At 38.8% G+C, this 13,034-nt stretch overlaps 1 protein-coding gene across 1 annotated transcript in view; it reads left to right on the top strand.

Annotated features, from left to right (window-relative positions):
• Window positions 1-13,034, top strand: part of DEUP1 (deuterosome assembly protein 1) — an 85,255-nt gene that overhangs the window by 21,706 nt on the left and 50,515 nt on the right. The window contains exons 3-5 of the mRNA XM_054017118.1: window positions 1,550-1,645; window positions 9,119-9,253; window positions 11,230-11,343. Coding sequence (XP_053873093.1) covers window positions 1,550-1,645; window positions 9,119-9,253; window positions 11,230-11,343 — 345 coding nt within the window. The remainder of the gene's footprint in view (window positions 1-1,549; window positions 1,646-9,118; window positions 9,254-11,229; window positions 11,344-13,034) is intronic.

The following is a 13,034-nucleotide window of genomic DNA, read 5'->3' as shown; positions in this document are numbered from 1 at the left end:
ACGCGAGCTCCCAGGCAAACTCCCGCTGTTAGCCTCTGCTGTTCGCCGCTCAGCTGGTTCGCTGCTGACTGCCCTTATATACCAGTCAGGCCCACTCAAGGCCCAGCTGGAACAAAGCACTCCCAATTCACACTTTTCAAACAAACAAGCAAGCAATCAAGCACACGGTCAAACTGACCAACTGTCCCAGCAGCAGACACTCAGATACTCACCAACACAGCCCCCCTAATGCAGCACTTAGCGTACCTCCTCTCGGACAGCTCCCAGGCAAACTCCCGCTGTTAGCCTCTGCTGTTCGCCGCTCAGCTGGTTCGCTGCTGACTGCCCTTATATACCAGTCAGGCCCACTCAAGGCCCAGCTGGAACAAAGCACTCCCAATTCACACTTTTCAAACAAACAAGCAAGCAATCAAGCACACGGTCAAACTGATCAACTGTCCCAGCAGCAGACACTCAGATACTCACCAACACCCCCCCCCCCCTAATGCAGCACTTAGCGTACCTCCTCTCGGACAGCTCCCAGGCAAACTCCCGCTGTTAGCCTCTTTCCTTCTTGTGCATTCTCACTAATTATAAAGGTTCTCCAGGCCAAATTAGGCCTTCATTTACACCTTGCAACTCCATCATTATTACTATTTATATTGCAGTACCACCTAGGATTACTGATCGAAGATCAGACACCCTTTCTGCTAGACACTGTACAGATGCACAGTCATATCTACTGGGTATACATTCAGAGACTATAGTGCAATCCTAGTGTCTCCCAACAATTTGCATTTGTGTAATTCAAGTTTAGTAAAGAAATGTGGACAAAAATCCATCTTGCGAACTCTTGGCTATGTTGGCTCTGCAGAGTTAATAGGAGTAAAAATTAGCAAAAAAAATTGTTTTGTCACTAATGAAAGCAGGTGTGATTTTCTATACACACATGAAAGACGATCTGTGCAGTAAGGTTCTATTTTACCTTTTTCACTATCCACAATGGCAACCCCTTCTGTTATTCAGATTTACCTACATTTTGTTGCCACGATGCTTGTGAGTTTGTTTCATTTTAGCGGGATGTTTGTTTGTTTGTTTTTGTGTTTTGTTTTTGTTTTTAAGTAATGCATAAACGTGCACATGAAAAGATAAAAATGTAAAGAGGTTCATTGTTGCCTTAAATGAGTGATGGGCACTGCTTATTTATGAGGCTAGTCCAGCAAAATTTTCACGCAGATGTTAATCTGCCCAGTTCTCAACTCAGCTACTCAGGTCAGGTGGTGGTCTAAGGAATTGCTCCTAAGACAAGATCTTTCATTACACAATTATATAATGCTATAATCAAATTATAATGTAAATATGCAATGGACTTTTTGGGTACAAAATCTCAAACTTAAACAATTTAGTTTTGTGGTATCTAATTTTACTTTTTAATAGCTTGTTAAAATACGTACAATAAAAATATTTACCTTTGGGGCACCAGTCCTATTTACAATTTTGTCTATGTTAAATATTAACCTTTTAGGAATTATTTGGAAAAAGTAAAATTGAATGTTTATTCTAAATGTAGGTAGGGATACTTCGACAGAAGTTAGACAGCTTGCAGAAGACTAAATATGAGATGGCTCAGGATTTCGAAGCTCAACTTCAAGCACTGAAGTCTCAAGTAAGGAAAAAGTCAGATTCAGTATTTTACAGTGGTTCAATATTTTCAGGTTAGTTTAGTAGATTTTGAACAGTTTTCTAAACTTACTTTATATTTCCATTTCTAATCATATCTGCTAATATTTCTTTAGAATTATATTTAAAGACTTACTTTGTGTTGAGAATTTGGTTTGATAAATATGAAGTATTTTTGTACTCGTTCAATTTGTGTTATCTACATTTAAAAATTTTATCCTTAACTATTTTCTAAAAAATGTTTCTAATGTATAATTTAATAGATGTGTCTTCATGGATTTGTGAATGGTAAATTATCACACTTTTTAACTTTGGGTGACCATATCCACTTTCATGGGTTCAATTATCATTTCTATAAGGAGAACTCTGAATCTACTTCTCCACACTGGACTTATTGTGACAATGTGATCAAAGGACATGGAAAGAGTCTCTGCCAGATGTAAGACCTGTGGACTATGGACTAAGTACCTTAAAGGGCTAAAATCACTTAATCAGGGTCATGATAATTAGAAGATGATTGCACACAGGGAATCTTGATTTGAGAACTGTCTTTATGTTGACATGTTTTAGATTGCTCAAGGTTGTCTTGTTTTTAAGTTAAGATTATTTGTGTTATGAAGGCTACTGGAAAGCTCTGGAAACAGCTTTCAGGTTCATAGTTTTCAGGTTCATAGTTCCAGCTATGAACAGATTGGTAGTTTTCCATGAGAGAGGAGGTATAAAAACCAGAGGGAACTGGAAGGAGGAGGCATCAGGTTGGATTCATTTTGCTTTTTGATTATTTTGTTTGCTCCATGTCTGTCCTTTTTCTCTGTTTTTCTCTGTTTTCCACTCTTAGCTATGAGTCTAATGGGTGTCAGGTTAACTGAACTTCAGTCCATAGTAATACAGACTAACACGGATACAGACTAACACGGCTGCTACTCTGAAATCAGTCCATAGTGTTTCTCAGATTTTAACAATGTAGCCTAGACAGTCCTAGATTTGGTCTTTTCTTTGATGATGTCTTCAGTGTTTTCTGCTAATGGGAAAGGGAAAGAAACAAAGGCTTGGGCTATACTTAAAACTTATACCAGCATAGCTATGTCAGTCAGTGGTGTGAAAAAAGCCACACCCTAGTGACATAGCTTTGCTGATAAAACCCCCAGTGTAGATGCAACTATGCCAAGAGAGGAGTGCTTCTGTTGGCATAGGTAATGTTATTTGGGGAGGTGGTGTTCTTACACCAGCAGAAAAACTCCTCCTGTCAGCGCATGCTGCATCTACACCAGGGGCCTGTGTCTGCATAAGCTCTGTAATGTAGACATAGTTTGTCCAACAACCAGACCTCTTCAACAAATCAGTCTTCCAGTAAAACCTCAGATGGACCTCAGACTTGGTGTGGCCAAGTAAAGAACTATAATTTTGATCTGATGGTGACAACATTCCTTACCCACATACCACCAGACCATAAAATGGAGCATCTGTTCTTTTTTAAACTTCCATTTCCCTTCCTAGTCTTCTCTTTTATCTGCGTTTGCCTGTATTTGGTTGGAGAAATTGATTTGACAAACAAACAGCTTTGTAAATAAGCTGAGAGTGTTTTGGTTGCCAACTAATTACCACTTCCAGTCATTTACGAAAACAGTTATGAAACAAAAGCTGTTTTTGTAACTTACAATGTTTCCCTGCATTGTAAATATAGATACAAGATTTACATCTTGGTGTGACTACTGAGAAGTTAAGCATTAGACAGTGAAAAAAAGAACTCTAGTTTTCCTCTAGTGATTCTGTACATATATATTCCACAGTATATAAATGTAAGTAGGTATAAGTGCATCCAGTGCACTAGAGTCGGAGACTTTTGCTACCATTACCACCAAGTGGCTTATGCTGCCCTGCTTTCCTCATGCTCAGAAACAAAGGGCATAAAAGGGGCATGACCACCACATCTTTCTCAGTTCCTTCTTACCATCTCTAGCAAGAATTGGAGCTCCCCATCACTCTTCAGCTTCAGTTAACCAGCCACTAGTCAGAGATTTCTCTAATTGTACAAGGTTCTGGTTATAGTTAGCCTTAGCATAATTTAGTTTATTAGATAGAGTCCTTTTATTTAGGAATTCAGTACGAACAAATCCCCAAGATTCAAACAATGTGCCACATGCTAGGCTGTGATTGTTGTTACAGATAGGCACAAAAGCTGCCTAATTTGCATAGGTGAGGGTGTGTGAGGGACAAATGTCTTATCTGTACCCCCTTTCCTATGAGGATGAAGAAACTGGGATTTCCACCTCAAAGTCCATCTTATAAAAGATATAATGTTTCCCTCCATAGTGCATGACCCTGATCACAAGAGAACGAACAGCTCGGCCACAAGGAGCACCCCTCCAGCTGCCCCAGAGTCTAAGACAAAATGCTGCTCTTCTTTTTCTCCGGTGGCCTCCTTGAAACATTTTAAACTTTCTTCTTTATCTGAGAGGCAGTTGAAGTTTCACTCTGCACCCCACATGAGTCCTCCAGTGTCATGTCAAGGTCAGGTCACAAATACTGATACTTACCAGCACTGTCTGAGGTGACACTGTCAACACTGTTTCCACTGGTGCCATTGAGCTTGCAGTCTTCACTGTTATAAAAAACATATTTGTTCCCAGCACTGTTGGGTCCAGTACCCCCGGCACCTGCAGCAGAACACTTGCCTCTTACCTTACCTTACAGTCTCCCCCAGGTCAGTGCCACCAGCATCATTTACAATCACAGATTCCTCACTTCCACTGGCTTCTTCATCACAACCCTCAATGACGGCACTGTCAGCACCACTGACACTGACCTATTCTTTTGCCTTCCGACCATTTTGCCTGCTTCCACCAGCTCCGTCATATACATCCTCTATGTCAGTACCTTTAGGACAGTGGAATGCTCATCCATTCACTAAGGAGAGTTATACCGCCTCTTCAAATTTGGACCATGATAGACCTGTATTTCCTCCACAGTCTTTCGGGTCTCCTTTTAGGTCACACTAGTGATGCCAGAATCAAGGGACAAGATTGGCATTTTTACAAGGAAGTCGTTGTATTATGCCTATCACCCTCCTGGGCAGTTCAAAGAGTGGAATCCCCCTTTGGCTTTATTGCGCATCTTGGACTGCCCCAAGAGTGTCTAGACCACTGTTGGAGTCTCAGTGTAGGAGTTGATTGCATTCTCCCTTTCTGGAGACTTCAAGGGAGGATCCGCCTACCATCCCTCAATCCCCTCCTTTGCTGAAGTCCACAGAAAAAGATGCAAGAGAAGAACATCTAGGTGTTCCCATCAGCATATTTCATCTTCTTCGATGCATAAGGCAATCACCCCACAGTTGACATCACCCTCCTCCCCACCCCACAGCCAATAGAGGGCTTTAAAGTGTTTCAGGACCTCATGGCCACATCTCTAGGATTGCAGGAAGACCTGGTGCAAGACCACCTACAGAAGTTTTTTGATATCTTACAAACACCTACCACAAGAAGGGTTGTCCGTCCCATTAATGAAGCCTTTCTGGAACTTGTGAAGAACCTCTGGCAGATGCTGGCCTCTGTCCTGCCCATTCTTAAACATGTGGACAGGTGTTATCAGGTTTCTCAGCAGGAATTTGATTATTTCTTCACCCACCCTGTCCCAGAATCCCTTGTGGTTATGGTAGCCAATGAGTGTTCAAAGCAGTCTCATCCTAGGGCCACTTCAAAGGGTAAGTTTAAAAGATTGGATTTATAGTGCCTTTCTGGCACTATCAATCGGCCTATATCACTGTGCTTCTTCAGATGAGGGCGTTGAATTATCAGGCACTGTTGTTGAAATATACCTTTATTAACTGGTGAGCAGTTTCCAAATTGGGGGACAAAACTGCCTGAAGAATACAAAGAACAGTTCTTGGCCACAATCTCTGAAGGACATCTCACTGCCTGAACATCGCTCAAAGTGGCCATCAGTGTGGCCAACACTACCTTGTTGTGTACAATGGATTGTATATGTGCACAATCACGTAGGAGGAAGAACAGTTATTTACCTGTACAGTAACTGTTGTTCTTCAAGATGTATTATGCACATATACATGCTTCAATTCTCCTGCCTTCTCCACTATTCGGATATTAGATAGGCAGTGGTGTGAAGGAACAGAGAGGGAAGCTGCGGTCACACCCCTTGTATGCCATCAGTCTGAGCACGAGGAGAGCAAATGCTGCCTGTTGTGCTGCCTGGTGATAATGCTGGCAAAAGTCTTTGGCTCAACTGCATTGGGCACACTTATACTTACAGTGAAATATATATGTGCACAACACATCTCGAAGAACAATAGTTACTGTACCAGTAAGTAACTATTTTTTTTAGCACTAGTTGTGGGGTGGATTTTGGTACAATTAAATAATCCATAAATTACATCAGATCTAAATCTTGCCTTACATTATCATATTTCCTGTTATCGCTGTGGTATCTTGTATGGCATGTCATCATCTCAAGTTAAACATTTTTTCTCCAAATGCTCTCCACTGCCATCATTTTCTGTTTCTGTTAACAACTTCACCATCCTCTCTGTTACTGAGACTCACAACTTGGCGGTCATAGATTTATAGATTCCAAGGCCAGAAGGGACCATTGTGATTATGTAGTATGACCTCCTATATAAAATAGGCCATAGAACTTCCTCATAATAATAAATAAGAAATAATAATAATTAATGAATAATTAATGTAATCTTTCATGACAATTGTGCCCTTGAGCATATTTCTTTCTTCTGCACATCCAAGCCATGAGCAAATCCTACCTGTTCCCTTCATAATATTTTTAAAAAATCTGACCATTCCTGTCCATCTTAACAACAGTCAGATTATTTGTTTACACTCTGAATATCTTCAACACCAACTAGCATAATTTCTCTCTCTCTGGTCTTGGGTCCCAGCTTGCCAAAATTTTCTCTGTTATCCAGCACTCAGACCATTTCAACCGCTCATTGATTTCTTATTGCTCTACAGGTATGAAGTGCAAACTTCTTGTTCTGGCTTGTAAAGCCATACATCACTCTCTCCTGACTTCAGTTGCCACCTACCCCCTTTGCTTTCTGCGACTTCCTTTGTTCTGCCAGACATGCCAGTCTTAATGCCCCCTTCATTACATTCTCCCTCTTCTGCTTCTTTGCCTTCTTTCATGCATCTCTTTGCATGGGACATCCTTCAAATTCTTATTCATTAAGGTACCACTCACTCTTTCCTCATTCAGATCCCTCCTAAAAGTGCAATTCTGTCCTGAAGAAGATGAATATTATGTTACACTAATAAAATACTACCAACAGGATCTTATAAAGAGGGCAAGGCAAAACGCCACATTTATTTTAAATACAGAGCGAGAGAGAAAAATTAGGATATGCAATTCAATATTATTTCACTACCATTCCTTATTCATTCACACATTCATTCATACAAGTTCTGCAGAGTTGGTATAATTACCAGCTTAGAGGTTGCTCATGGCAGAGTACTGGCCAGGTAGTCTACACATGAGGGTGGAGCCGAGTCCTTGTCAGATGCGCATCCGATGCTCCTGGAGGGTGGTTGCAGAACCGGACTCAAAATTTTCAGTCTTTAGAGTCTGTTCTTATAGGATTTTGTCCTTTTACAAGTCTATGGGAATTGCTTCATTCTGCTGATGTTTGTTTGAGGTGATTTTCAAACAGCAGGTGGCACATCCCTGATGACTGAATGTCTGAGTGTTATCTTGTTCTCGGAGTCTTCAGCCCTCTATGGGGGAGGGAGGGGTCACTTGGGTGGATTCCAGCCTGCCCTCCGGTGGTCATCCAGTTTTCTCTAGTTTGCGCATTCTTCAGCCAATCGAGGCTGAAGTTGTAATTCCTAGGCTGGCACTTCCCTGACCATTCATTCTTTATCTAAATCAAGCATCCATTCACATACATCCTCTATTTTAACATACATTTATCACTTATTACTTTACTATTTCTTAACTTCTAGCAACTCTCAGGATGTTGCAAATCTACTTAAACTTTAACATATATAGCAAACAAGTTAAAAGCTGTGTTCTGTTTTGAAGAACAATTACAGTTGTTTTTGAGAACAGACTTTCTGTTTTAGGATGTGTTAACACAATTAGCAGTTTGGCCTTGCATGTTTCTCACAGAGAGGGAAAGACACAGAAATGGAAAAGCAAGAGGCCTAAACTGTGGGGAATTCAATTGAATTCAATCTTACCCCTTGTCTCTCTTGGCCTCAGACTTGTTATACACATACGCTTTATGGTTCTAATACAGAAATTCCCTGATATGGTCCAACAATAAAGACTCCCTATCCCAGATGTATCAGTTTATACACATGCCTAAACTAAGTAGCCACATGATCTGATTAGTGTAATCCTTTTCCGACCTCATTTCTTCCATTCCCCTCATTTGTTTACTACCCTCACTTGTGTGTCATACCTAAACCTACACTGTGAATTCTTCAGGGTTGAGACATGGGGCCCAGCATACTTTTGAGTGTTGAAAAATAATATATCATAATAATATAGGGTGTTAATCTTGAGGCCCTGCTAATTAAGATTAACATTAATTTAGGGCTAAAATTCAGTGGAATGTAAACACAAAACTCTGGTGGCTGAGGGACTGGCAGCTACTAGACTTCCATATTATTTGGAGAAGTGTCCATGGTAAAAATTGTAAAATATTGGCAAATGTGGTGACAATGGCCATTTTAAGTATGGCCCAGTTCCTTCCACCTCAACCCCTCCGAGAATCCTCCTGCTACTGCCTGATTCCCTTCCTCTACCCTGTCACCAATGTCTTCTGCTGCTTAGCTTACCTTCTTCCATCTTGTACCCAGCACCTGAGTTGTTCTTTGTCCTCCTGTTGTCTACCTCCCTGTTCTTTCCATGGCTCCAGAGCCATCCCTTCATTATAGGTATCAGTATGCAGAGTTATATTTGGTATTATTTGGTACCTGATGATCCCAAGGTAATGAAACCACCATATCCCTAATATATCAACAGTTTTAATGTTAAAATTAAGCATTTAAATACCTTAAACTGCTAAACGTCTTCATGAATAAGTGAATATAAACCAGTTAATCTCTTATTCTGGTTACTGAAGTACTTTTAAAAATTGTCAACACAAGATGGCACTAAACAAATGTAAAACAATTCATATAAATACAGTACAAGAATTGATTTTACATGATTAAAAACAAAAGTGCCATACAAAATTTCAACAGAAAAAAACAACAGTGAAGTAAATCTGTGTTTAACTGGGCAGTTAATAAACACTCAGGGTTATATGAAAGCTTAGTCTTGTTCATCTTTAATCATTTACTTTTAGTAACTGGTGCTTTGTTACAGAGATTCACTAATTAGAATGTTTAAGCTTCACTGCATTTACCAATTATGACTTAAATAAAAGATTATCTGAGATAGAAGAGTGACACATATTCTTAATATTCATCTCTCCTTTCATTTTTAGTTTTGTAAACTGACACAAAGCTATGAAAAACTACAGTTACACCAGATAAAACAAGATAGGGTTCACGGTAAAGAAATATGTGCAGAAAATCTGGAAACTCCATTTGAACTGAGCAATTTAAACCAGAAATTGGAAGTAAGTGTATTTTGCTGTTATCTAGTATATCTTCAGGATTCATACTTGGTTTACAGTTTCAGGCTGTAAATCCCATAAACATGTACAGTGTTCTGTATACAATATGGAAAGAACTGTGTATTGACAGTGTTTTCTGTTCTTCAAAGGCATTAATTTTATTAATACTGTTTTTAGTCCTGTTAATATAGATCAGCCAGCTCATAAATTTAAATTTGAAAGAAACAGTTACTCTGTCCCTGATCTCTGAGGGACATATTATTCAATAAGGGAATGGTTCAGAGGAATTTTTGCATTCAGGGGGATGTTCTAGGCTTTTCATGTTATGGTCACTATTAATTAGTTTTAATAGATTTCAAGACTAGAAGGGACAATTTTGATTATCTAGTCTGACTTCTTGCGTAACACAGAGCATAGGATTAACTCCTCCCACCTACAGAGGATTGTTCCTGCCTGATAGGGCATATCACCAACCCAATAGAGGTGTGGCTATCTCTTCCACATGGAAAAGCCCATACCATTATAAAATCTGTCAAGCCTTGGAGCCCACCAGAGTGGCTAACAGTTGTTACTACTAGAGTAATGCATGGTTTATGCATCCATCTAGGGCTAAATATATATCTTCCATGACACTTTCAGAACCTGCTAATCTGAGAATTACCTTATCCAAGGTTTGAACATGAATACAATGCAACACAGTGCTACCAGTTGGTAAATTATGCAGTATGAAAAATGAATGCTTGGAATGTGTTCAGCAGAGTCTAGTTTTAAGAAAATAATGACTACTGAAAATCTACTGAAGCTCAGCAATACTTTACTAGTTTCTTGAACCAGCAGTCCTCACTTTGTAGTTGGATGAATATGCATTGTATCTGATGTTGTGAAGAAATAAAAGCTGTTTATATTTGCTTATAATTCCGAAACAGACAGTAGTAAAAGTATAGAAAAATTATGGATCAATCAGCTTCATAGGGCATAGATGCAGCAAACAGAATCTGACTGTTCAAAATTCATAATTACACTGAGATAGGAAAACTGCACAAATTTATCTACGTCTCTGGAACCTACATTTCCATTTGGAAAAATGAAGTTCCTAGTCTTGGTTTTAAAGGTATTTGGGGGGGGTGGAGGGTTGTGTGTAAATCAATGCATTGTTACTTTGATTCTTTATCCAAACTGAAAAAGCAACAATCTCCAGTAGCTATGGAGTACTACTAATTATTTTATTGGGTATAATCTTCAAAGTCTAGTTATGAATATTTAAATTCGAATACTTTTAAACACCTAACTAAAGCTCCGTTACAGAAATATGAAAATAATAGAAATTGCTAATCAGGTTTGGGTTTAAATTCTGTGGACTCAAGGCAGGAATTCCTCCTACCACTTAAAAAACTTCACAAAAACCATTACCAGAATGAGCAGCAAAAAAGGGCAAGAGAGGAAAAGTTTCCCCCTTAGCTGCCCTCCCACATTCTTAAGAAAAAATATAATTCTGCACTGAAATTGTTCATCTGAACACCAAGAGCCTGACTTACTGCTGCATTATTCCAATTTGTACTGGTGTAACTCCATTGAAATCAGAAGAATCACACTGTATAAAACTGGAGTAACACAGTGGTGAATCAGGCCTCTAAGGTCTACAACAACTGAAGATATATGAAACTTTAAACATTTTTCTAACATTTTACTTCAGTTATTGTGGATATTATTCAGCGTGCTCAGAATAACAACTTTTTCAACTGCTGGAATTTTCTCTTGTTGCAAGAAAATGAAAAACTTTTTTTTTTGCATTTCCTGACTTCTTTTCTTTCCACAGATTTGATTGTCCCTCATTATTAATAATAAATATATATTAATTACACAAGTGACTTTTCTTAGAACTATAAAAAAAAATCTGAATGTTCATTATTAAGAGTGCACTAGTGCAACTTGGAGAAAAATGATTTCAAGGCTTAGTGACCTTGTGTTGCTTTTTTCAGGAATTTAAAGCAAAATCAAGAGAATGGGATCAGAAGGAGTCACTATATCAAAACCATCTCATTTCTTTAGATGCTCAACGAAAATTATTGTCTGAGAAGTGTAATTTATTTCAGGTATAGTTTCTACCTTCCTGCTTTAGAAAAATATTAATTGAACCATGAGCTCAGCTAAAGAGCTATTTTAACTAACACTAAAATGTTTCTAAAACACTTGTTTGCAGCGGTGTTGTAGCCGTGTTGGTCTCAGGGTATTACAGAGACAAGGTAGGTAAGGTAATCTTTTGTTGGACTAATTTCTGTTAGTGAAAAAGGTCCTACACACTCCTATCACAACATGCAGTATATCTCATCCAGTGCACTAAGTGCCCTAATAACAACTGTGTGGGTGAAATGAGACTATGTTCTCAAATTAACTCACACAGAAAAATGATAAAAGACAAAAGCACCATATTGCCCCTGGGTGAACACTTTTCAGAAAACAATCACTCCATATCTGACCTCTCAGTCCTCATTCTCAAAGGAATCCTCGTCACTTTAAAAAGATTCATAATTTTGTTAGACACTAAAAATCATGGACTCAATAAAGACACTGGATATATGGCTCATTACAACAATCTATAACCCACTAACCTCTTTTGTTCAATGACTGCAGAGATGTTAACTGCCCACTTCACCTTGAATGGTCTCTTACGTGTTAACTCTTTATGCTAAACAATCTATTCCACCTTGTATTTAGCTGTGACCTTCTGAGTAACTTTCCCAGACCTAAAGAAGGGTTCTGTGTAAGCTCAAAAGCTTGTCTTTATCACCAACAGAGGTTGGTCCAATAAAAGATATTACCTCACTCATCTTGTCTTTCTAAAACAATGCTAAATTTACCGTGGCTCTAAAGAAGAATTAATATGCACAAATTGCTGTAAATCCAGGGGAATCCTCTCTGAAACAACTAATACTTGATACTTGGAGTAGTTTTTATTTAAGTTTTTCTTATATATTGTGAATACGTACCAAGTGAGTATTACAAATATTTGGAATAGATAAATATGGAAAAATAATGTATACTCAGTTTTGCTTTAAAAAAGCATGATGCATATAGGGTCTTGCTCAGGTTCTTGTCTAGGTGGTACCTCTTCTATGCTATTTATTAATATACAGTTCATTAGGATGATCTGTACTGCAAGAAGACTTGCAAAGTAAGTAGTGCAAATTATTAGTGTTCATTCAATAATTGTCTATGTTGATCCCCATTTATGAGAACAGTGCGACCCCAGAATCCAAGCTCAAAAATCTTCTAGAAAGTAATGTTTGATGTATCCACTCATCCTTCTTTCCTTGCACTGATTTCTGGGATTGTAACAGTTGAAGTGGCTTGACACACTTTCCAGTCCTCTTGATCACCAATGGTTCAGCAAGTTGTCCTCTGTGCTCTCCTCATTGGCTTTGAGGTTTACTGTTTTGTTTATATAGTTACTTGGTCAGTCAGTTTTTAATTTTTTAATCTACTTTAGCACAAAGGGTAGATTTTTTTGGAGTCTTGATAGATTATACAACTATAAAAGCCTTCTTGCCTAAAGACAGGTTCCATGCCATCCAGGAGATAGGCTCCAGGCTATCAGTCTTGCGGAGAAGCCTGGCTGGGGCCAAGATCTGGGGTGGACTGTTCCCAGTCAGGGCCTCCCTGAGAGAAGGGAATAGTTTATATTTCTTTGCATTTATTTATTTTGAACTTTGGGTACCCGGGGAGGGGTGGAACTGCTATGTGACCTAACTGGAGGGCTAAATCACCTGGAAGGTATTGAAAGCTG

The sequence above is a fragment of the Malaclemys terrapin genome, chromosome 1 (assembly GCF_027887155.1).
Source record: "Malaclemys terrapin pileata isolate rMalTer1 chromosome 1, rMalTer1.hap1, whole genome shotgun sequence".
NCBI lineage: Eukaryota > Metazoa > Chordata > Testudines > Emydidae > Malaclemys > Malaclemys terrapin.
The sequence above is the reverse complement of the archived record's forward strand: the minus strand, read 5'-3'. Positions and strand labels throughout refer to the sequence as shown.